General features: G+C 38.1%; 1 protein-coding gene across 10 annotated transcripts in view; it reads left to right on the plus strand.

Annotated features, from left to right (window-relative positions):
• Positions 1-425: 425 nt before the first annotated feature.
• The window catches only part of LRR (capping protein regulator and myosin 1 linker 1 leucine rich repeat protein), a 32,284-nt gene continuing 7,004 nt past the window's right edge, over positions 426-25,705 (plus strand). For 5 of the 10 annotated variants that reach the window (XR_003624883.2, XR_003624884.2, XM_089731007.1 and 2 more), the window contains exons 1-24: positions 426-795; positions 919-1,016; positions 5,247-5,297; positions 5,542-5,650; positions 6,482-6,585; positions 7,065-7,177; positions 7,254-7,343; positions 8,149-8,414; positions 10,712-10,899; positions 10,994-11,071; positions 12,016-12,200; positions 13,513-13,664; positions 14,712-14,827; positions 14,905-14,976; positions 15,429-15,600; positions 16,123-16,258; positions 17,151-17,352; positions 17,795-17,913; positions 18,609-18,729; positions 19,205-19,225; positions 19,689-19,863; positions 22,798-23,011; positions 23,966-24,012; positions 24,095-24,187. Coding sequence is in view for 6 of the 10 variants with exons in the window: in XM_089731007.1 (XP_089587133.1) it covers positions 735-795; positions 919-1,016; positions 5,247-5,297; positions 5,542-5,650; positions 6,482-6,585; positions 7,065-7,177; positions 7,254-7,343; positions 8,149-8,414; positions 10,712-10,899; positions 10,994-11,071; positions 12,016-12,200; positions 13,513-13,664; positions 14,712-14,827; positions 14,905-14,976; positions 15,429-15,600; positions 16,123-16,258; positions 17,151-17,352; positions 17,795-17,913; positions 18,609-18,729; positions 19,205-19,225; positions 19,689-19,863; positions 22,798-23,011; positions 23,966-24,012; positions 24,095-24,187 (2,983 nt within the window). In the remaining 4 variants the exon portion in view is untranslated. The remainder of the gene's footprint in view (positions 796-918; positions 1,017-5,246; positions 5,298-5,541; positions 5,651-6,481; positions 6,586-7,064; positions 7,178-7,253; positions 7,344-8,148; positions 8,415-10,711; positions 10,900-10,993; positions 11,072-12,015; positions 12,201-13,512; positions 13,665-14,711; positions 14,828-14,904; positions 14,977-15,428; positions 15,601-16,122; positions 16,259-17,150; positions 17,353-17,794; positions 17,914-18,608; positions 18,730-19,204; positions 19,226-19,688; positions 19,864-22,797; positions 23,012-23,965; positions 24,013-24,094; positions 24,188-25,705) is intronic. The other 5 variants (XR_003624885.2, XR_016323786.1, XM_089731008.1 and 2 more) reach the window with 1 other exon arrangement.

The raw sequence follows: 25,705 nt of genomic DNA on the forward strand, positions 1-25,705 counted from the left end.
TTACTTATTTAAGCTATTATACGTGCTAGTGCAGTCATCAACTTGTAATGGCTTTCAGAAAATTTTGAGCGACATTTTTGATGCCAAGAAAAAATTTAGTGTAAATAAGTCTCTCTCTCAAAGTACTTTGGCACATACTTTGGAGATAAGCCATTATTTTTAAACAAAACATAACAACCAAGAACTTTTTTGATGAACGAATAAAATTTTTGAAAATAGTAGGCAGTAGACAAAAGTCATCATTACAAAATATACTTTAAAACTAATAGAGACATGCTTCTTGTATCTGCTGTTAAGCCTTAAAATTCAAAGGTTTGAGTTCTTAACTTCATCAATAAATTCATTCAGTAATCTCAGTTCTCATATTCTAATCGATTTCAGTGCTTGTATTTTATTTTTTTCGTATCTCTAATTAGTCAAGGATCAGTCTGTGGTTCATTTTTCTTCTTCGCAGTGCGCGTATTTGTGTTGTGCATGTTCACAATTAAAGCACTATAGTAATATTAACTATCTAATGGTTTTGTTAATCATAAAAGAGGATAAAATAATAGTGAAATGAAAGTACACTGTCGTTGTGGTAAAATTAGATAACATATGAAAAACAGGATAAGCTAACAATATGCTTTATCAACCATACCAAAAAAATTTGACGATTTATATGCTTCCAAAAGTGTTAATAAAAATTGAAATAATCATAGTATTACTTATTTAAAACATGTAAAACTATTGAAGTGATGACACTGAAGAATCTTATGAAAATGCCAGCAAAATCACATATATCAACAGAGCTGAATGGTATGATGATCAGTAATTAAATGAACCTAAGAATATATTCTTGTCTAATTACTGTTATTAAGAAAGATGAAGCATTGTATGTTCCTAGTGACTGGCCAAACTGATTTTTTAAATATCTTACAGATAGCATCAGCAATGTTTTGGGGAAGAATGTCAAAGTTATTTATAAATCCCTTATTCGTATGGAATCAAGAGGTGATAAGGTTGATAACAAGGTTTTGGTAAGTTTTCTGAATGAAAAATTTATGTTACTACACTTGTAGATAAATTCTTAGTTTTTTTTTTTATTAGCACGGATGGGCAGAAGAAATAAAAACTCAGCTGATCTAGTGGTTGCTAGAGTTCATACCGGTCACAAAGTAAATGCCATTAAATATCTTTAGATGTGAAATAAACATTTCAATTCCATTGGGAACATGGTATTTTTTTTAACCATTCACATCTTGTATTGATAAGTAGAAGTAGATTAAAGAGGCCTGGATAGAATACAATACAAATATAATTTAATTAACAGTGGGTAATATTATATAATAGTAAAGTATAGTTAATAATAGGTAATATTATTCATATACAAGCTTGATGATCTTAGTCCCTCAAGCTAATATGGTAAGACTGATTTTGAATTTCTATTTTATTTTTGAAAAATTGGTTTTTGGCATCCTAAATTTCTCAATATACACAAATATAAGTATTGGTGTGACTTTTATCAAAACTTTTTGATGAAAAATAATCATAATAATATACATATCTATCTCAAATATGTTTGAATACTGTACAGCTGACTGTTTTGATTTATTATTTTTAAGCAAATAAAGGAAATCTAAAAAAACAGTTTTTCCTATTTATTTCATTAAGTAAACAATGTATAATAATTATTTTTAAATTAAGTTTAATTCATAGTACTACATAATACAATGAATACATAATCAAGCAGTAAAGTAACTTAGTTTAACAATGTATTTTAGGTGTAATTAAGTTGGGTGAAAGTGACATTAAGGTTTTCACAGTAATGGAATATTTTTATTGTTTTATAAGATTTCCCTTATACCAGTTTCACATATTTTTATTGTTACCAAAAGTTTTGGTGATTATGATATTTCAATAAAGAATTAGGTTAAAGATTAGATTTATGAAGACATGAGATGGCTTCTGCTACTTTAAAGGAACACCAGCAATAAAACATAAACAACAAAGTGTATTCTTAACTTAGTAAAAAAAATGTGAAAACAAAAATTATAATTTGTATAATTTATTTATTTATTTAATAAATAATGTAAATAAATAAATTTGTATAATTAATTACTGCCGATAGGAAGTCCCTGCATGTGTTGGTGGCAAGGTTGGGCAGCTCTTGTACTAAAAAAAGTGGAGACTTTGAACCCATATCTCAGGGTGGGTGGGGGAATTTACATTGTTAATGTCTATGGGCTCCGGTAACCACTTTACACCAAGTGGGCTGTGAGCATGTCCACCGACCTGAGTAATAAAAATTTGAGACAATTTTTTTTATCTAGGATAATCATGATTCTTGCATTTCAGAGTAGTTTCTTAGACTATTTAGATAAATGTGACTTTATGCCTCTTCCATCCAATTCCACCTATTTTAAATTAGCAAAACAAATAGAGATTTTAACGAAGCCCTTACGCAAATTCAGGGAGAGAAGAAATAGAAAACTTAGAAATACTAAGGGAAACTACTATAATTTTTTTATTTGTAGACTAGCTGTAGAACCCATCAAATGAGGTTTCATGAGATGACAACTACAATATTAATATTACAAAAAAAATACAATTTGCATAATTGTTGGTGGTAGAATGCATTGTTAGCCCATGTGGATAGGTATGGTCTTGCTGCCCATCTCTACCATGCTAAGTATGGATCTCCTTACAAAAATAGGTACCTGTTGGGTTTGAACATGGACTTAGTCTCATTGCTTATTAAGATTACAATGGGTGTCTTATCCTAGATCACAACAACTGTATTAAAAATATCGTAAGCTGATAATTATATGAAGAATAGTTGTCAAAAGGTTTCTACAAAAATAAATAATTTTAGAAACTTATTATAATATATTACAGAGAGATTAAAAAGTGAGTCAATTAACAATGAGCTCATTTTGTAGTTTGTTTTTTTCTAAGCTTACTTTTCTAATAATATTTTTTAATATTTAGTACATAATTAGTAAGTACATGATATGATTATAATAATGGTAGGGAAAATAAATCGACCTCGGCTGGACAGCGACAGAGAACTTACCCTGTCAAAAGCTATTTCAAATATACATTAAATAAGCATAATAAATAATACTTAACTTAAACTAGTTTGGTAAGTTGCCATTAGTTTTAGAACTTTTCTCCTCCTTATGATTTTTGCAGTGTTTTTCTTACTCTTATGAAATACATTATACGCTTTGGTTGTAGAGGTAATTATTGCAACACAGTGTATGACTTTGGAAATATGCCGTCTCCTAGCGGTGTTTCATAACCGCTACGATACGTCCTTCAAGCTTGATCGCTTGCTCATTTAAATACTTGGGTGAGCCAAACCCACGAAAACCAAAGTAATCGTAGTAATAGCAAGGCTAGATATGAAATTGATTACCAAACTACAATACATAACGTCATGGAATAGACTAAAATAATTCTATTGAGTATTCATTAACCATACCTGAGTTATTACTCAAGGTACCGGTCACCGTTCTCGTCGAACCCGTCGCTTGCGACGAAGGGCTCGACGAGTAAATTAACCCTCAGACACAGCCCACTGAGTTTCTCGCCGGATCTTCTCAGTGGGTCGCGTGTCCGATGCGGTGGTAGATTCTGCGAAGCACGACTCTTGCTAGGGTTCGTGTTAGCAACGTTGTCAGGTTTGAGCCCCGTGAGCTCATCTACTAGTTAAGGTTACGCTGAAATTGTCTCTCAAGGCTCTCGGCTAGGTAGGAAATAAAAAGAAAAAAAAACTCAAGGTAGAACTATTTTCTGCGTTGGTTGCGGCCAGTCAAATAGAGTAAAACAACATTCGTATTCGAAAGGCACACCGTCTGCCGTGGTCGCTATATATATTTTTTCCCCTAACTAATCGCTGGTAGCGTAAGGGGTTATTCCAGCTACTCATAGGCTGTTAGGTGGGCTCACGGGTCCAACCTGAGGGAGTTTGCGAATACTGGCCCTAGGAAGAGCAGTGCTTCGCCAAATCTACCACCGAATAGAGGAATTACGACCCACTAAGAAGATCCGGCGAGAAACTCATTGGCTATAATATATTGTACGCGTTCCACCCGGCTATAGCAGAGCCAGAGCTCCACATATTTATTTTCTCTAGCGCATCTTTGGTTGTTTGTCTTCTAAGTAATGAAAGCCAGTTTAGACAGCATGAGGTTTGAATGAGGTAAAATGGCTTACGACTATCACTGTATGGGAATAACAAAAAAATACTATCAAATTATAAAAACATGTAATACACAAGTCACCATTTACAATTACTCATCTGATGTGACAGCTTCAATATATTGATAGTGAACGATATGAATTCGGACAAAACGTTATATGAGTCACTTAGGTGTGTCATGCGGCTCTAGGCAGTCCGTGTGTAGCATGTTATGTGTAATCATATAATACAGATACAGTTTGTGGTCAGTACGGCAGACCAACATGTGGGGTCATTCTATTTGTATTAAATTGCTCTTAGGCACTAAGTCCATTTGTATGTTCCTTTGAATGAATTAAAATGACCTCCAATACAGGCTTTCTTTACTAGCAGTTAAGTGTTATGCACAAAGAGTATTATAAGCCATAAAAATATAAAGATTGATTATATAACAACAAAATATACACTGATACGTGTTCAAGAAGAATGATGCCACACAGACACTAGGGCCCTGTGTTAAAATCATAGGATGAAAAATCACTTAATAACTCACACTGGCGCATTGAATGGTTTTAAAATATAACCATACCTATATATCGAAAGTTATCTTAATATTTTTTTACATAGATGGTTGTGCGATTTCACGGACCGCTTGGCATTAAGTGGGTACTGAAGGCCATGAATGTTGTCATGTTCACGAGACACCAGGTCGAATTTTCAGTTGTATTGTATATCGGCTGTTCCACATTGAACTTGACAGACTGCATGACTGCTTAGCGGCCAAAATGGGTAGGGTGGTTGTTACCTACTTTGACAAGCCTACAATACGCCAGTATTACATTTACTACCTACTTTTGTTACCAGTTTAATGATAATAAAATTATACTACAATGACCATTAAGTGAGAATTTTATAGCTCAAAATTGTACATTATGTTAAAAGAATCTTTGATTATTATCAATTATTATCATTATTATCAATTATACAAAGTTTCAAACTCAAGCAATATGATAAACGACACACGAACGCAAACAAACACCTTTTTTTATATTTTGGGGATATTAATGAGTTAATTAAATTTCAGGTTGTGACTGCATATCGGGTTTTTATCACTACAGCGAAAGTACCTACTAGGGTAAGTAAAACTCGTAACATTAAAATCTCAACTATTTTCTTCATGATCAATTTGACGACAGACCTACATATCGCAAAAAGTGTACTAAACTGAAAAAAAAAATTGTGTCACCAAAGCCATTTGATTAACTATATCCTTTTTAGTGCCAACTGTGAAGCTAATTTAGTTGCACAACGGTCAATTGTTTGTAAAAAAAAATATACCAGTAACGTTAATTAATACGACCTTGGGTTATTTTTGTTAGATTGACAATGGGTTCCATTTAATGGAAATAGAAGCCTTGGAGAGTAAAAAAGCGAATCATCTGTCCATAACATTGGTTCACGAACACAAGCCTGTCTCCATTCTCATAGGTAAGTAAATTAATTCGGCTAGCGTTTACAAATCGATACGTGATAATTAAGCAGGAAATATATTCGAAGTTTATTTTCCCTGTCCTTTTTTCTTTTGTACATTCATTACTTATTAAGTTATTGGTTATTAGGCAGCGGCTTGGCTTGCTGAAGTCCATGGGCGACGGTAACCACTTACCATCGGGTGGGCCGTATGCGTCTGCCTACAAGGGCAATAAAAAATTTTGAAAAATATAATACTAAAATTACAGTAATAGCAAGTTTCAATACTGTGTTATGTACTAATATGTGTTAGATATCGGGAATGTAGGTAATTAAACGATCGCGTTCGAACCAGGAAATTAAAAACAATGCTTAACATGTTGAACGCCGTGATGGTACCTACGGCATGATTTTTCCTTTATTTTTCTACCTATGCTGATAGCCTTGAGAGGCTATATGTCCGTCGCGGCCCCCTGCACCCTTTTTATTGGCGGTCATAGGTTGTCAGCCGCGGTCCACTGGGCTAAATTTGGTTTCTAGTCCGGCGTTCAACTTGTTAATTGATGTAACTATCAGTAGTGCGGTACTTTTCAATAGTTTTTTATAACTTTACTAGCTGACCCGGCAAACGTAGTGGACCAACCTTAACATTTAGGAGTATAAAAAAATTATGTTGACCGATTCTCAGACTTACCCGATATGCACACAACATTACATGAGAATTGGTTGAGCCATTTCGGAGGAGTTTCGCAACAAACACTGCGACACGAGAATTTTATATATTAGATATTTAAAAATTATTTATTCGTTATTTGATCAACATTATATTATTTAATTGTGCTAATACAGGTGACGAAGGAACTTCAGAAGGTGTTATAAATGCCGTGAACGCTTTAACTGCCGCCTTCGATGATCTATTTCCTAATGTGCCAATGGTGGATATAATACAAAAGGTCAGTGCACACTACGCTAATGAGTCAACACGTTCTGTACTCCAATTTATAACGTTTATCCATACTATTTAACCTCACTACCTACGTCACCGCAGTGTTGATTTGCTTGATTGCTCACTCAATTAGGGCTATAATTATATCGTTTAAAATACTTTGTATTCCATGTTAATAAGAAACATTTTTTGTTTATATTTGAACTAGCGACCCGCCCTCGCTTCGCTTCGGAAACTGTAATTTATTATTTATTTCTTCACTATTTAATGGATGTTATTATACATATAAACCTTCCTCTTCAATCACTCTATCTATTAAAAAAAACCGCATCAAAATCCGTTGCGTAATTTTAAAGATTTAAGCATACATAGGGACAGACAGATATAGGGACAGAGAAAGCGACTTTGTTTTACAATATGTAGTGATAAGATGCGTATGTGCTCGAATATGTTCGTTCTAAGTTTCTATTATTCGCTTTGAAACAGGTCAATCTACTCTTCCCATTACAAAACGTCAGCGGGACTAGGAAGCACCTAGCTTGTGGTGATTTTTCTAATCAGTACGCTGCCATGTGTGATTTATGTCAAACACCATTCAGGTATGAATTAAAAAAAAATTTTTTTCGATGTCTGCATCACATTGACTATATAATTGTTTTGATCAATATTTTGTAGAGCTGAAGTTGCGTGGGATATTGACACCATATACCTAGCACACGACATAAGAATGTTGCATTTGAAAGATTTCGATCATCTGGACCAAAGGTAACTTGAATTCGTCATACTGTAGTCTCCAAACATTGTTAAAATTTGTTTTGAATAAAAACAAAATAAAGTCGAGAAAAATAAAGCTAAGTAGCAGTTTGTAGTTTAATACAATAAAACTAAATAGAATTGTTTTATAACTATGTCGGTTTTTGAAGTGTGAGTTTTAAAATTAACGTTATCTTAAGTGATTTTAAAAGTAATTCGAACTTAATTAAAACTACTTTAAAATGAAAACTTTTGAAGTTTCCAATACTATACAGTTTTCGTGACGACTGTATCGTTCGATTGGTGGTAGGACGTCTCGTGAGCCCCCACGGGTAGCTACCACCACCCCGCCTATTTCTGCTGTGAAGCAGTAATGCGTTTCGGTTTGAAGCCGTAGTTACTATACTGAGATCTTAGAACTTATATCTCAAGGTGGGTGGCGCATTTACGTTGTAGATGTCTATGGGCTCCAGTAACCCCTTAACACCAGGTGGGATGTGAGCTCGTCCACCCATCTAAGCAATTAAAAAAGTAAAAAAACTTGCCAAAACCGCAGATCCGGTGGTAGATTCTGCGAAGCACTACTCTTGCTAGGCCTAGTGTTAGCAACGTCCACAGGTTAGAGTCCCGTGAGATCACCTAATCGTTCGGTGAATCTATATAGTAGGATACCTCGAGGTCACTAGAACTCCGACGAAAATATTATTTGAACTTAATCAGTTTGTTTTTTGAGAAATCTGTAAATTTTAAGGAAATTCCAGCATTTCTATTATTATTTTCACAAGATATCTATTATATGGAAATAATTGTGGATCAGGGACCTGATACCACTAGTGATGGCGTTGCAACACAACACGTGGTTCGAGGGTATTTGCGGGGACGGGGTGCGGGCGAGCGGCGAGGCGTGGGAGAGCGTGTGCCGCGCGCTGCGGTGTTCGCGGCCGGCCACGCGCCGCGTCAGCTGGCGCAGTGCACAGCTCCGCCACGACCACGCCGCCAGACTGGGACACGCGCTCGCCCGCGCCCGCCACGCGCCCGCACTGCACACCATCGACTTTTCACAGAACCACATCGAGGATAAAGGTACGGAGACGCATTCCTCGATTCATGGTAGAGCGTCCACATCGATAAAACGGCACGACACGAGAACCCTCTCATCGTGGCCGCCGGTAACTACATTCCCGATCCTGCGGACAAAATGGAAAGCAGTCGACGTCGCCCCAAACACGTCATTTCAGATCCTCCCTATCCACTAACGGTGCTTTTAGGTACCTCAAGCACCGGTCATCGTTTTCGTCGAACCCGTCGCTTGCGACGAAACGCTCGACGAGTAAATTGACCCTCAGACACAGCCCACTGAGTTTCTCCCCGGATCTTCTCAGTGGGTCGCGTTTCCGATCCGGTGGTAGATTCTGCGAAGCACGGCTCTTGCTAGTGTTCGTGTTAGCAACTTCGTCAGGTTTGAGCCCCGTGAGCTCACCTACTAGTTAAGGTCACGCTGAAATAGCCTCTCAAGGCTCTCAGCTTAGGTAGGAAAAAAAACAAGGTAAAAAATACTCAAGCATTTCGTATTGGTGGGTAGGATGAAATACTGATGCATATTTCTCCTCAAGAATCTTAACCTTCAAAGAGTCATGTCGTTTGTATTCACACCACATTCGTGTACTTCTAACCTTGGATTCGTCCTTAAATTATTACTTGTTAAACATAAGGATACACATCTGGTAAATTACAAAGGTAAATGTTATATGCCACAGGAAACAATAATTTGATTCACAAGCAACAAAACCTAGCCATAATTGATAATAATGTTATTGGCAAATCAAATATTAATTGTAGGTATGTAAATCAGTTCAATGCGAGGTTTGTCAAATTGGTAAGAAAAATAAAAAAAGACGAAGAAAAATCATTAAGTTTTTACTTGAATTTACAACAGGAGAATAAGGATCGAATCGAAAATAAGAGTATTACATTGTAATGACCAGCGTATATCCAAAAATATGTCATGTCCATACGATACAAATATTTTATCTGCGAAATTTTCCTTGTTGTTTTTGTTGTTGATCATAAACAACAATGAATTGGCTATTTTATGTAACAGGGAAGATTATGAAGAACAAAACACTACAGTATATTTCCTCTAAAAAAATAGTTTAATAGTATTATTCGTCATTGTCCCAATGACGTAGTCCTTTTCAATAATGTTACTTTGCAATCTATGTATCGGACAATTAATACTTTGGAAAACAATGCATGCATTGTCTTCATTTAGACCATTATGTTTGAAAGATTCTCGCCCACTATAATGAATTCAATGGCGTCATTTGATCCGTTAATAATGATCATACAATATTTGACATTTCATTGAGTTGCCGTTGTTATAATACAATGGTAGCAATAGGTAATTTTCGATAGTAAAAGATACAGAGATAACGCGCGAATTTAATTGAAAACAAATTCATTTATAAATAAACTGTTTCTGAATTAAAAAGATGTTCACATTTTTTAGCATCAACCATTAAAAAGATCAATTGAACAATATCAAGAATAGATTTCCAGAGTAAGCTATTGTATGCGGTACATGATCCACATCCTGCCTTATTGAGCGATTAAATCATTGTCCGCTTACGCAGTGGACGATCCAAACAAATACAAAAATAAATCTGTTTTAGTTTTATTTATAGACTGAAGCGTGTCATAAAAGAAATATATCGCCTTTTCGCATTAAAAGTGTACAATTTCCAAAAATATTCGAAATTGAGTTAATATGCGGAATCATTTGGTATCACCAGTATTTTTCTCATAAATACTGTCAAAAGAGCGCAGTTTAGTTTTTTTTTTTTAGTTTAATATGTTTTGACTACTGTTAACAAAATTAATCGTTTTTACCATCGCACCGCCCGCCACCGGAGTATAGTTCATCCACACTACCTGGAGCCACTGCGGTTATCCACAGTGCGTTTCCAGAGATCTTTTTTGCCACGTACCATCCGGCTATGGAATGAGCTCCCCTCCACGGTGTTTCCCGAGCGCTATGACATGCCCTTCTTCAAACGAGGCTTGTGGAGAGTATTAAGCGGTAGGCAGCGGCTTGGCTCTGCCCCTGGCATTGCTGAAGTCCATGGGCGACGGTAACCACTCACCATCAGGTGGGCCATATGCTCGTCTGCCTACAAGGGCAATAAAAAAAAAAAACATAATTTTATCTTACTTTAAAAGACAGATAATGAAACTGATAAAAAAAAAATGTTGCAAATATGAATAATATTAAAATTATTAATACATGTATGTAACCTTTACAACACTCTTGTAAAATTAGTAAATTTTGAGATTATACAGTTTTAATGCGAGAAAACGAATCATATTGATATCTCGCACAGGTGCTATTAGTATACTGAGCGGCATATCGAACAATCCAGAAGGACTGAGGCACGTTGCGTTGTCACAATGTGGCGTGACGGGGAAGACGGTCGTACATTTGGCGACCATACTCAACGACAATCCTTGCCATCTCTCGACGCTCGCACACCTTGACCTGTCGCATAATAACCTGAAAGATGACGTGCACGTAAGTTTACTGATACATCGATAAACAAATGTATAGCTATGACCGTTACATACGAATATCCTTTAAATTCAGTACGCTTAAATTGTTTTTACAGAATTTATACAACTTCCTGGCACAGCCTAATGTATTGACCCATTTGAATTTGACTAACACGGAAACGACTTTAGAAAATGTAAGTATTTAAATATATTCCTACTGTTTTTTTTTGCTTTAAATTTATAATTTGTATTCTTACTGCGTTGTATTATATTTTTGAGTTTGCATTTTCCGCTAGCGTTTGCTCCATTTTGAGTTAAAATTTGCCTAACGTTTTCTATAAAAAATAAATAAAAAAATATCTCAATTACGTCTCCACAGCTTACAAATTCTTACCTGCCTATAAAAGTGTCATCTGAATTGGTTCCATCGTCTTTGAGATTAGGTTGGACAATAAACAACCAAATGAGCTTAAAAAGTAATTATTTCGACAACACAAGCAGTTAAATTTTGTTTAATACTGTCGAATCTAAATTTATCGCGGCTAAGACTGCGATAGAGACCTATTGTTCGTCGTTACATTTAATTTAATATATTTCAATTAAGTATTTAATATATTCATTATATTACAATGAAAATGAAAACACAATTTGTGCAGAAATATACTCGTACCTAACATCTTACTTGATGTGGGGGAAGAGTAAATTTTTATGTTGTTCCTATCATACACTTTATGAGAAGAACAAGATAAGAAAATATAATAATAATAATATTATTTTGTGACAACTGAACTTCTGGTTATGTCATATTACATCCCTATTCTAAAATGTTATCGACAGTTTTTTAATGTATTAATAATTTTACTGCCTCAAGTTGTGGTCTTATCATATACATATTTAGAATCATAAAGTCGAATCCCCATTTTTTTATTAATTTTTTTTTTTCAATTATCCAAAGAAAAAAATTAAAATAAAATATTTAAAATTTTATGATTATTTGAAATTACCTAACTATAAATTTAATGGTTCAATTGGAAATGTTGATAAAATGACGTTCAAGCTTGTGTATCTAATAACTCCGATAAATGATTTCGATACTACGAGGTAGTAGCGAAAATAACTGATTGTCATCATAACATAGATGTGGGGTGCCCTACTGCGCGGGTGTGCGGCGCGCCTCACCTGGCTGTCCGTGTCCCGCAACCCGTGGTCGAGCGCCCGGCGCGCGCGGGACCCGCCGCCTTCCTTCCGACAATTCTTCACGGCGTGCCTCGCGATCAACCATCTCGACTTCTCCCACTGCAAAATGCCACCGGACGTGCTCAAGTGTGTAACTTAAAAAAGTGTCTAAAGTATAATTGCAATACTCATAGGATTTCTTCTTCTTCACTATTATTTACAGTTTATGAATAATAAAAAACGAAGGAAACTAATCGCGACATAACATAAATGATTAAAAACGAATTAAATTTACAAATGAGATGATATGTGATGAATTAAATAATCTCAGTAAAACGATGGTCAATTACTGAGACTTTTTCAGTGGACTTTTTGGAGGATCCTGAGAAGCTACGTCCAGCGGCTTTGTTTCATTTTCCCACAATTGTACACTTTCACAGATTCTAAACAGTTAATAAAGCACCGTTATTACGAATTTAAACCTGAAGAAACACTAAATAGGCAAAATAAAATAAATCATACAACTTCACTCCTCGCGTTCCCGCCAAAAAGTCATATTAGGATTTTTCAATAGGGACGCTCGAACTTTGACAGCTCATGGCGGCCATATTGTTTTTTTTAAATGCCCTTGTAGGCACACGAGCATACGGCCCACCTGATGGTGAGTGGTTACCGTTGCCCATGGACGTGAGCAATGACCGGGGGCAGAGCTAAGCCACTGCCTACCGTTGAGTACTCTCCTCAAGCCTCGTTTGAATAAGGAAGCATGTCATAGCGCTCGGGGAATACCGTGGAGGGGAGCTCATTCCAAAGCCGGATGGTACGTGGTAAAAAATATCTTAGGAAACGCACTGTAGAGATGAATGCAGTGGCTCCATGTAGTATGGGTGGCGGGCGGTGCGATGGTGAAGCGAGATGATGGAATCATTTCAAAGAAATCCTCAGAGCACTCCCTAATAGAACATACGATAGAGCAAATACAGTAAAGCCATATTTGTAAAATTTGCCACGAACACATATTTAGTCGTGATATTTCACCATGGAACGCTACTCGCTTGTCCGGCGGTATCATCGGCCCTCATTTCTTCGCAGATGCGCCAGTACGTCGCGCACGTACTTAATGCAAATTTAAGACTAATATGGTTATCTCATGGATGCCATTATCAGAACTGGATTAAATTGAAATGAGACCACACGGGAAGCATCAGCTTTCTAATAAAAAAATAATCATCAAAATCAATTCACCCAGTCAAAAGTTATGAGGTAACAAACATAAAAAAAAACATACAGTCGAATTGAGAACTTCCTCCTTTTTTGAAGCCGGTTAATAAAAATTGTGGTAATATCACTTAAACAACCCTTTATAACGCTATACAATACAGTTAGACATTTAGTCAATTGTCGGTAAGTAGGCTTCATTATGTTTGTTTGTGGGATTACAAATGACGTTACATTGCAGGAGCTTGCTGCTGGGCCTGGCGTGCAACGAGAGCGCGGCCGGGGTCCAGCTGAATTTGTCGGGCGTGCTGAACTCGGCGCAGGCCGCGCACGTGCTCGAGTCGTGTATACACGGCGTGCGATGCCTGCAGTCCCTGGACCTCTCCGACAACAGTACGATTTTTTTTCTGTTTTTAACATAGAAGTAGAAACACAATCAATAAAATTCCACCGAAGTATAAATTAAAATTGTATAAGTACTTAAAATACTTCACAAACACTTTGATATTCTCAATTCGTTTCTTCCGCTTCGCTTCAGGTGATCCGTTCGCTGTTTCGCTTCGAGTAGTTCCGATTACTAACTGACTGCGTGCCATCTCTGCAACGCTTTTATAGTCGAGACGAAATCCCTAGAATTATCGAGAATATTCCACACATTTCGAGTATTGTGTTTCCGCTATCTGACAATAGATGGCGTTGTACTTCTCGTGCGTTTTAGGTGCTACTAGATCCTTCGGTATTCGTTCGTCTATTCATCCCTCCTATTTGACGCAATATTTTAAATATTTACATTTTTTGCACGATAAGGACCTGGGTTCTGTCACTGTCCCACGCACAACTCTAGTCTGATTCGTTCGTTTTTCTTAGTTCTGTCTGTTCAACTTGGGAATTCACTTCCTATTAATATCACAATGACCACTGATCCTTATCCTCCAAAATTGCAATGCTACCATAAATGTTGGATAGGTAGAGTGCGAGTAGCTCTAACAAATTACTGCCTTTTAATAATTTAGTCATAGTCAAAGCATGGCCTTTCGCGATTCGTTATTAAGTATTGTCCTTTGCATTTAATGCTCGCACAGCTTTACAATATCATTGATAATTTTATGCTCGTGTTTGGCTTTCGTACCAGCACGCTTTTATGAGCTTGGTATGTATGTAAAGGAATCTATGAACTTCATTTTCGCAGACATTAAGATGTTCGATTAACTTCATAATTTGCATACGCTTCAAGGACCGTTGAATATCCTGACCAGTATCAACGGGATAAAAAAATTGCTTGCTATTTAAGCCTGTTTTTAGTTTTAAAACACATATATTTTTTTTACATTTAATCCATTGAATTTGTTTGTCGATGTGAGAGACGTTTTTTTATTCGAACTATTGTAACAAATTGTGTAAGCGAGTACACACAAGTAATGCAAGCAAAACTTATTACAGGTATGGAATTCGAATTGTCCGGTATTGTGAGAGCTATAGGGAAGAACCATTCCATCACACATTTATCGTTAAGTAGATTGACCGGGAAGAGATCGTACGCTCCCCCCCTAATACAAGTACGTGTAAAACTGTTTATTGTTCCGTAGTCGTGTTCGATATCGGCGTTGCGTAATGCTGTGGATTTGTCTTTTAGGCTCTAGTCCACGTGCTGCAGGAACCAGACACAGCGCTGACGTCACTGGATCTCAGCGATTGCAAACTGAAGGTAATAAAAGCTGAGTACAATTAAAATTTAGCATAAAACTACGCGGTACCAAAAAGAATGTAAAATTATAAACGATAGACATTGATAGAGTTAAATTGTGGAGTAAATATCTAATTGAGAAATAATTTAATTTATATGTACGTTTCAAAATTTGAAACAAATTAATTCATAGCCGGTATTTTTATACGCTTATTTTTTGACGCTATAACCTTTTATAAATCGATGAACGCCGACTGCACGCACGTAAAAGTGTCACGTTCCGCCTGAGCCTGAGCGTGCAAGCGAGAGCGCGGAACAAGCGATAGAGACACGATCGTCCATTGATTTGATAATGATTGCATTGATTTGTGGCACATTTTTTTATTTTCTCGCGTGACGTCAGAGCTAGCAGTTCTAACAGTTCTGCTACTGGCGTTATTTTATTACAAAAAACGCCTTTTATCAACATACAGGGTGATTTGTACGGATTATTGAACGCGTTGGGCGGAGCCCGGAGACTTCGTACATTGGACGTGGGAGGGAACCTAGCCGGCGACGCGGGAGCTAGATTACTTGCCAAAGCCTTACAGTGTAACTGTACTTTGCACACGCTGTATATAGATCGCAATGCATTTAGTTTACAAGGTAAGTGCAAATCAGTGTTTCTAAGGTAAGGTTGTGAAAACTGAACCATGAAAATTTTTCTTATTAAAATATCTTGAGTGGATCAGTCATAGATAGTGCAGTTTCCAATACGCTCATTCAGTTATTGGCTTGTGTATCCTGCTGATCGACTTAATAGCAAAAGCTTTCGAAAAGCTTGAGTACACTTTTGACTAAGTTACCATTAAGAATTACTTCCGGAACTCTTGATGTGCTCTGCAAATGGGTCAATATTTTTGCACCTAACGAGCGTCAAAGCTGTTAACCGCTGCTGATCCGACACGGTCCGACCTTACCATGACAAAACAAAAACCATGACGCCGAAGCCCAAAGCGGTGGTCTGATCAGATAAGTCAGATTAACGAAGCTCTCCACACCGGGTAGAAGATAGGTGGAGAAAAACAGCGAGAGGACTATAGAGGAGGACTACCAATAGAACCAACGTCTACATATATTTTCGGCTGCTCGAAGATAATTATGTATACCAGTCTTAACTCTGGGCAGGTTTGACTGACATTGCGACGGCGCTCCGTCGGTCGGTGAGCGTGCGGCGCGTCGAGTTCCCGGGATGCGACGCGGCGGCGGGCGGCCGCGCGGCCAGCGAGCGGGTCGCCGCGCTCTGGAGGGACTTGCACGAACGGTACTCGCCACTATTGTCACTCCGAACCACACGGATAGGTCCCTAAACCAGCAATATTAGAACATGCTCTAACAAAGAGGTTCCATTAAGGTTCAATTTAAACTTAAAAAAACAAGATTTTCCGTGATGTTAGAGGTAGGCGATTCTAGAGGCACAACCAGACCACCGCACACTTTAAGGCCCATCTACAGTATGCGCGCGAGTTCATGTCCATCGGGGCCAGAGGAGACGCGCGGGGGACAACTCGCCCCACCGCCCACCTCCCCGCATTTGTCTGACGTCGAGTGTTGTTCTTGTCGGTTGTGACGCGCGCTTATCGATATCGAAAATTTACGCTAACGCTATTGTGTTATTTAACCATGACTACTCCGCTTCCAACAAATTCAGGTAGAAAAAAACCTACTGAAAAAAGAAACTTACTGATTCCGACTCTGATCTGTCGGCTGTCTTTTCATTTGATAGTGATTGAATTGGAATTTAAAAAATGTTTTTCTCCATTACAAATAAACAAGTAATTACTTATCACATTTAGTTTATTTCATAAATTACAAAATTACCTTAATTTACATTAAACCATTGACAGCTGTTGACTAAATAGGTAGTTATTATTGACATTACCATAATTGACTAGGTCACAGCACTACCACATTCCTCAGGATGGACATGATCTCGCGCGCCTACTGTAGTGAATACCGCCACCCAAGATATAAAATTTACGCCTCGATTTTTCATATCGCTTGATAATTGCACCGGTTGTATTACGCTTTCGACTACACCTACGTCTAGCCCACCAATTTTGTGTTTGGAATATTCGTTCGACAGTATTCATCTTTAGTCTAATATCCCGCTTGTCGTCTTAGACGAAGTTGCTAATGGTACTGAGTGTGTCAAGACTGGCGAACAACAAGAGGAGCGGTCAGACGGCCCGCGTCCGCGCGCTGGCCCTGGAGCGCGCGTGGGCGGGCGGCGACGCGGCGGCGGCGGCGGCGGTGCTCACGGCGCAGGCGGCCGCCGCGCTGCCCCCCGCGCCCCTCGCCTCCGCCCTCGAGCGGGCCGCCGCCGCCGCGCATCACCTGCTGCACCAGTACCTACAGGTGAGAATCGCACCAGAATTACTCCTAACATGTTCAACGTCGAGTATTTTAATTCAGGCCACGGTACTCACTGTTGAGCCTTCGGGTGAAGAGGGTCACCCGTGAACCGCGTGAGGGTTCCAACGTAAACGCTTCCTACAAGCCCCAGACAAACAAAACACGTATGGAAGTGAGCCGGGTGGCCCTTTAGCCAGACTGAACGCCTTTGTTTTCAAATCCAACAGAAAGTTGTAGATTTTATCAAGGTTATAAAATATCTTAAAAACTAGAAATTTTTTATCTTCCGTACAAATGATCGCATTTTATAAATTTTAGAATGAAAATCTCAAGTTGATAAAAATTACTGATTCTTTGGCTTGGCCCGAATGGTACTAGTACTAGTGCAAGGTTATCGGTAATATACATCTGTATTTATTAGCAACTTCTAATAAACGTGTTACAGAGGTGCAGTGAAGTGTTCGCTGCGATGGGAGGCGCCACGTCCGGCGGCGAACTCGTCTCGCTGCAAGCCGTGCGGGACGCGATGGCGCCGTGCAGCAACACGCTCCAAGATTTGCTCAAGTGTGTATTTTTTTTTATAATTGTAATTTTTATTACAGTGTTGCTTAAAGTCTGTTTGTAAAAGAAACTTTAGCAATTTATAGTTTTGATGTCTGTATACAATAAAAATTCAAATATTGGCGTCATATTCGCTTGCCAATAATTCCGCAAATCTATGATATTGAATACCTACTAAACACTTATGGTAATCATTGTCATAGTAGTTTGATATTTATTTACCGACATATGTAATTTTTTATTGAATTTCACTTAAGATATATTATTATGGAGCTATTAGTCTGAGAAATATATAGTAAAAACAAAGTCAAGTAAACATTTTTATTTTAAATAAGATTTTATTAGCTTGATCTATCTATCTATATAACTGCTAGAAGCTGGGACTCAGGAAAATACTCAAGACAATTGGAATATTCGAGAATCTTCTAGTAGTTAGATATTTATTTTTGCTATCTACGACAGATGGTGTTACTCGTACCGGCATAACTTAACCTAATTTGCACCAAGTTTAAGTCGACCTATTAACTTGAAAACTTCCACGCGTATCGGGGATCGATATCAATACAATAATTTTGTTACTCTGGCGTAATGTAAATGAATTGGTATTCAATCTCATATCTCAAGTTGCTTTGCAAGAGTTTTGTTTCAAGATTTGTTATTACCGGTCAAAATAGTTAATTTTGAATACGTTCTTGCAGTCAAGCTGTAGAGAGCCTCGCGCTGACTGCCTGCGAGAACCTGGACAGCGCGGACAGCGAGCCGGCCACCGGCGCCGACGGCAACATGCCCGACCTACTGACGCCCGTGTCGCACTCCGGAGTAAGTGACTACAACCGAGCACTAAAACGCTTTTATTTTTAGGGATTTTATGACCTGGTTACTAAGATCTTTAAGTCATGTCTTATTTTAATTTATATTTTTATTTTATGAAAAATGATAATATGGATTGAGATGTAATATGGAGTGATGAAATGAGATGATATGAGATGAAATATAATGTCAGTAAAATGGTCATTTACTAAGGTTTTTTCAGTGGACTTTTTGGAGGATTTCGAGAAGTTACGTTCATCGGTTTTGTTTCATTTTCCCACCTTTGTGCACTTTCGCAGATACTAAACAGTTAATAAACCACCGTTACTACACATTTAAACCTGAAGAAACACTACCTAAATAGACAAAATAAAACAAATCGCACAACTTCACTTCTCGCGCTCCCGCCAAAAAGTCGCACTACAACGCTATGTGTTTGAAAGCTACAGATCATAATTGTGTTTCATTTGTTCATGCCACATAGAAATTGGATTACTTGAATTTGGTAAGATTTTTTTAATTGTCTTTGTGGATATTGAAACGTGCGAGTTTTTCGGGCTTTCGGCATATAAAGTTTTGAGTTCCCGAAAAAGTACGTTAATATCGGATTAGCGTTTGGCGCATACAAATACGTCACGTTTTATCTCGTTTTGTAGTCTGGGCTATAAGTTGATAAACGTTGAGCTTTTTTTTATTGTTTAGATGGGTGGACGAGCTCACAGCCCATCTGGTGTTAAATGGTTACTAAAGCCATAGACATTATTGAGATATAAGTTCTAAGGTTTCAGTATAGTTACAACGGTTGCCCCGCCCTTCAAACCGAAACGCATTACTGCTTCACGTCAGAGCGGTGGTACCTACCCGTGCGGACTCTCCAGTAAAAAGTATACGGGTTGAGGTCGTGTGAAGCGCGCATTAGCCAGCACTGTCGTGGTTAGGTAATGAGTTGAGTGGGGCGCGTGTGGCAGGCGACGCCGCTGGGCGGGCGGCGGCGGGAGCGCGGCGGGCGGCGCGTGCGGCCCAAGTCCGTGGCGGAGCAGCAGTGCAGCAGTAACGAGATGCTGTCCCTGCCGCCGCTGCACGCCGAGGCCACCGACGGACTCGCCGACCTACCGGCACACACGCTCCGACATCTCGTCAAAGGTGCGCATAAAGAACTCTCCATCTTCCACTATAGAATCTTTGTATCTGTTTGGTTGTCTTCTGTTCCGCAGCGGTCTTCCAGTTCTTGTCCATACTAATATATAAATCTACTGTGGTTTTTACGGATATTCCGTTATAACTACTGAACCATGCATCCGATTGACTTAAAACTTGGTATCCATGTAGATAATACACGTACTTAATGGATAGGCTAATATTTATATGAGTGTTGGACTCCCTACACCAGTTGCGGGGGCGTTAATGATGAGAATCGTGGGGGTGAGAAATAATAATTTTAAATTTTAAATGCCCAGCGACGCGGACGGGTACAGCTAGTCCATTATAAAATCTTTGTATCTGTCTTGTGGTCTTCAATTCCGCTGCGGTCTTACAGTTCTTGTATTTTCTAAAAATTGTTCATTTATTCCCTCAGTATTTTCACTTTCAAGAAATTTTTCTGGTTCATTCATAGCATCATTAAAGTCTCCACCGGATTTTCATTTGTTAATTTGCAAACTTTTAACACTCAAACGTGACAAATGACAAACTCAGAACTTTATCAATCGTAACACTAATACGTCATAATTCAAATTGTGATACAATAGTTTATTGCATTGCTCGAGTGAATATAAAAATGCATAACTTAAAAAATAATCTACATCAATTAATGTATTGACAGAACACCTGCCAAAAATTTATAATACCATGACATGGGGTAAATTGGGATCCTGGGGTAAATTGGGACAAACCTGCGGAAGATTCTCAAAGTACCTGTAGCACGGAATCTACCTAATTTTGTTTATGTTAATATTTATCAATGTATAGAAGAAAAACCAAGTTAACTATGGAAGTACTACATATGAGTTAAGTTGGTCCCAAAAATTCGTCAAATTAAATTGAAAATAGTGGTTGAAAAGTGCATTTTAAAACAGCTTAAAGAACTTTTAAAAAAAGTAATATTATCGTTGTTTTTTCAATAAGATCACAGTTTATATAAGTTTTTAATACACCTGGAAATATCACAACAAACGGTAAGTTGCAATATTCTTATTTTAAATACAATATTTCGACAAAATAAAAAATTTATATTTTTTCCTTTCTTTTTGGGGAAAATTGGGACGTTTGTAGGGTAATTTGGAACGAGACTGGAAAAATTAGGGACGAGAAAACACAAAATTGGAACGCCAAAAGACAAAATAGGGATGGCTTGTTAGGGTTGTCACTGATATCTTATAATAGATTTTTTAGCCTATACTATCACTTAATTGCGTGATGTAAAGAAGGTTAATGTGTTTATCAGTTAGTTTATGTAAGTATTATAGGTAAAAGAAAAGTATATATATAATTACTTTTTTTTGCGACATTTACCTTGTAATATCTGCCCGGTCGTATGTTCTTTATAGCAATAAAAAAAATTAAAAGTTAAAAGAACTCAAACGAATCAAAACTTTTGTTATTTCATAATCTATTCACGCGTCGAATCATGATTTTGTTAACATTCACAACGAACACACACAAATAAAAACAGGCCTCAGATTTTAAATGTAACATTATTAAAAAATCCGAGATATCCAATTATGAGTGAGTGAATTAATTGAGTTTAGTTATTTAGCTTAGAAAGAATTTCTTTTATTTTTGTTATTATTGGCAGTAATCAGATAAAGCTGTTTTTTTATCTTATTCACCTGATATCTTACTCTTGCTCAAAGATCATTTTGAAAATGTTGATTAAATAAAATTGTATTAATGCATTTCCAGTCCTTTTGTTTTCTATTTTTTATTCTATTTTATGATTTTGTTTCAGAGTTGTGATTTTTAAGGAAATTAAATAATAATTTTCATTACATACTTTTTTTGATCATTGTATTGTTGATTATCATTCACGTCACATCGCTTCGGAATAGAAACCAGCTTAATTTACACTATGTTGTGTATTGTGCTTAAATTATGGATTGTATTCATCATTTCGGTCCATATAAATAATTATATGGCACCTACCTATATATCGCAGTACTGCGAGTTGACAACCCTTACAAATATCCCAATTTAACCCTTAACCGTGTCAATTTACCCCGGACGCTGGGTAAATTGGGACGGCCATTATTTTACCGATTATTTCTTTAAAATGAATAATTCAAATAATGTAACGGTTTTTATCACCTAGGTACGTTCAAGACTCAACTTATTTCTTTGGTTGAGCAGTGACTATTTAATTGGAACTATTTTAAAATTCAATCTGAAGGTCGATTTTGTCCCTATTTACCCCATTGTACGGTACAATCAAAACGTTTATCTGTAAAAGTAAATAAAACTGTGTTATTTATTTCTAAATAAATTTCACAGACATGTTTATTGATACATGTACATATTTAAGATATTTAAAAAAATTAAGCTTTGAGGAGTTGTTTATGAATAAAACAAAATCAAACTCGTCCGTGTGATGTTTCGCAACTAACTCGGATCGCACTAGAGTTGTGCACGCACTGTAGAGTGGTCCCTAATCCTGATCATGCAGGAGTCAGTCACCGTCGACGCCCTAGACACGTCCTTACGGATCCATCAGATCCAATAACCTTTGCATTAGACGCCTTCAGCTCTAACACTAGGAGCAGGCTTAGGGACCCCGGTAACCGTACTCGTCGAACTCCAAAGAGTTCGCCGTGCAACCTAACCCATGAATCAGCTCGCTGAGTTTCTCGCCGGATCTTCTCAGCGGGTCGCGATTCCGATCCGGTAGTAGATTCATTCGCGAAGCAGCTGCTCTTGAGCTGTTAGGTCTCCTTCGGAGGCGCTCGGGTAGCTGTTAGCAAATCCCACCCCTCCTGGCTGAGCCTTTGCTCGCCCACCTGTCCTGGTGAAACTGGAAAGGCCACGGCCGGGCCACCAGTAATCCTTCAATCATAAAAAAAAAAAGAGTGGTCCCGCTGTGCGCAGGTCGGCCGCGGCGTGCGAAGACGCGCGCGCCGAGCCGGCCCGTGGCGGACGGCGCGCAGGAGATGGACGAGGGGCTGGAGGAGTTCTGGCGCACGTGCCGCACGCCGCCCGGCAGCGAGGAGCCGTCCCTGTCGCGCACGTCGCGCTCCCTGCACTCGCTCTCGTCGCTGGCCTCGCCCTCGCCGCGCCGCGACTCGCACCGGGACGACACGCTGTAACTGCACCTTATTTAATACCTTTTTTAACCCTTTGACTGCCATGTAGGTCACCGGTGCCCTACGCGGCGCACTGAAGTAATTACGTCGATTTCTGTTACTAAGACGCCTGGATTGCCTAACCATCCCTTCTATTATACCTCCAGGAGTAGAACCTTTTGTGAGTCCGCACGGGTATGTACCACCATCCTGCCTATTTCTGCCGTGAAGCAGTAATGCGTTTCGGTTTGAAGGGTGGGGCAGCCGTTGTAACTATACGGAGACCTTAGAACTTATATCTCAAGATGGGTGGCGCATTTACGTTGTAGATGTCTATGGGTTCCAGTAACCACTTAACACCAAGTGGGCTGTGAGCTCGTCCACCCACCTAAGCAATAAAATAATAACAATAATAATCTATATTTTAGTCTTTTAGGTCTCCTAGAAATAGATTCATTCTCAGTATCTTCAGATTCGTCTTTCCCGGAGTCTACTAGATATTCTGTGCGCCGCATAGGGCACCGGTGACCTACATGGCAGTCATAGGGTTAATCGCCTTTCCTTGAATGTTCTGTCGTACCATTCTCACCAATGAAAAATGAAATACCCATACACACAGCCCACTGAGTTTCTCGCCGGATCTTCTCAGCGGGTCGCGTTTCCGATCCGGTGGTAGATTCTGCGAAGCACGGCTCTTGTTAGGGCCACTGCTAGCAACACCTCCAGGTTTGAGCCCCGAGAGCTCACCTACACGCTAGGATGAAACTGAAATAGCCTCTCAAGGCTATCACTGATCTGTTTACAAGTACAACTGTTATCCACAAGACAGGAAGCATTATTGTGGTTTTTTTTTAACTAAAGTATTGACAAAAATACTTAAATAAAGTATGTGTTAATATTTTTTAACACCTCTAATATAATATGTCATCTTATGTGTAATTAAATTTATCTAAAATGAACATGAATGATTACAGGTACAGCGTTACGTCCGGGGAGAGTACGCCCGTTCTGCTCGAGTGCGGTAAGTTTTTTATTTTAAATTTAATTAGATTTAATAATTAATTCTACGCTTTTTCCATACACGTATTTCACAAATCCTTCAGATGTTTCCCGCTGCAAGTCTTCCGACAACGTAGGAGCAAAACCGGCAACCACTCCGCCGCCGTCTAGGTCCTCCGACAATGTCAACACGATGGGTGAGTGACGAGACAATTAACACCATGCCTAAATGCGATTTCAGAATTGAATCGACTAAGATCTTCCTATGGTGATCGTAAAAGGCTACAGACAGGTCAGACAGATGGTTAATCGTACAACTCATGCTAAATCTCTATGCAACACCATAAGAGGACACGCCGCACCGAATCCGCATAATATGGGATCAAGTGAAGAAGAAGACAACGCCCACTTAACTCACCTCTGAGGACGGAGACAACTATGTTCGGAATTTGATAAATTAATTTTATTCGATCATTGCTTATTGTTGTTCCGGACAAGGTGGCTACTGTAAGTAATTCCGTTTTGATATAATATACTCATCTCATTATGTTTATAAAACTTTGATCGGGTCCACTAAATCAAATCGCGATTTGATGAATCCAAAAAGGGTTAAGTCTAACACGAAATAATTTTATGTTGCGCTACAATGAAACTACATTCTATTGCAACTTCAAAATCTCTAAGAATAATCTAATTCGTCGAATAATGAAGTCGTCGTGGCCTAAAGGATAAGACGTCCGGTGCATTCGTGTTGAGCGATGCACCGGTGTTTGAATCCCAGGCGGGTACCAATTTTTCTAATGAAATACGTACTCACCAAATGTTCAGGATTGACTTCCACGGTGAAGGAATAACATCGTGTAATAAAGATCACACCCGCAAAATTATAATTTGCGTAATTACTGGTGGTAGGACCTCTTGTGAGTCCGCGCGGGTAGGTACCACCATCCTACCTATTTCTGCTGTGAAGCAGTAATGCGTTTCGGTTTGAAGGGTGGCGCATTTACGTTGTAGATGTCTATGGGCTTCAGTAACCACTTAAAACCAGGTGGGCTGTGAGCTCGTCCAACCATCTAAACTATTTTTTTTTTTTTCTTTGGGTTAATATTAGCATTTACATATAGTGATATCTACGTCCGAACTATGTAACACCGTAGGCCCTATTTTTACTGCAAAGAATTCATTTAATGCGACAAATGGCCAGGCAGTCGCTGTTACAAAAAAAAAAAAACGGAGACTCCCGTCTCTATTTAACATCAGATAGACTGTGGGCACATCTGCTTGTTATATACGGCTATAAATTAAAATATAACTGTTCTTTAACAAAATGTGTTCATTTGTAAAACTTGTGGAAACTTTTGAAAATAACTTGCAAAGCTTATGTGGATGGTTTGGTTTGGCGGTGATTAATACGAGAAATGATTTATTTATTTATTTATGTACACACAGAAAACAAGACACGGTACAGAGTAATAGGAAAATTATGTACAAATGATATTTATGTGTATGTGCAATTATAATAAAATGCTAATTTTTCTTTTAGTAATCTTTTTAAAAATGTTCGTTTTGCTCTGTCTGCGTAATAATTAAACGTGTCTCGCTACGTCAGCAAATTTATCTAACACTTATAGTAAAGGTGTTGGCGTTTGTGTGAAATAAATTAATCTTTAATAAGTATATGTGAATGAAATAAACAATGATCATTGAGATTTTAT

The sequence above is a fragment of the Bombyx mandarina genome, chromosome 11, assembly GCF_030267445.1.
Source record: "Bombyx mandarina strain Sakado chromosome 11, ASM3026744v2".
NCBI lineage: Eukaryota > Metazoa > Arthropoda > Insecta > Lepidoptera > Bombycidae > Bombyx > Bombyx mandarina.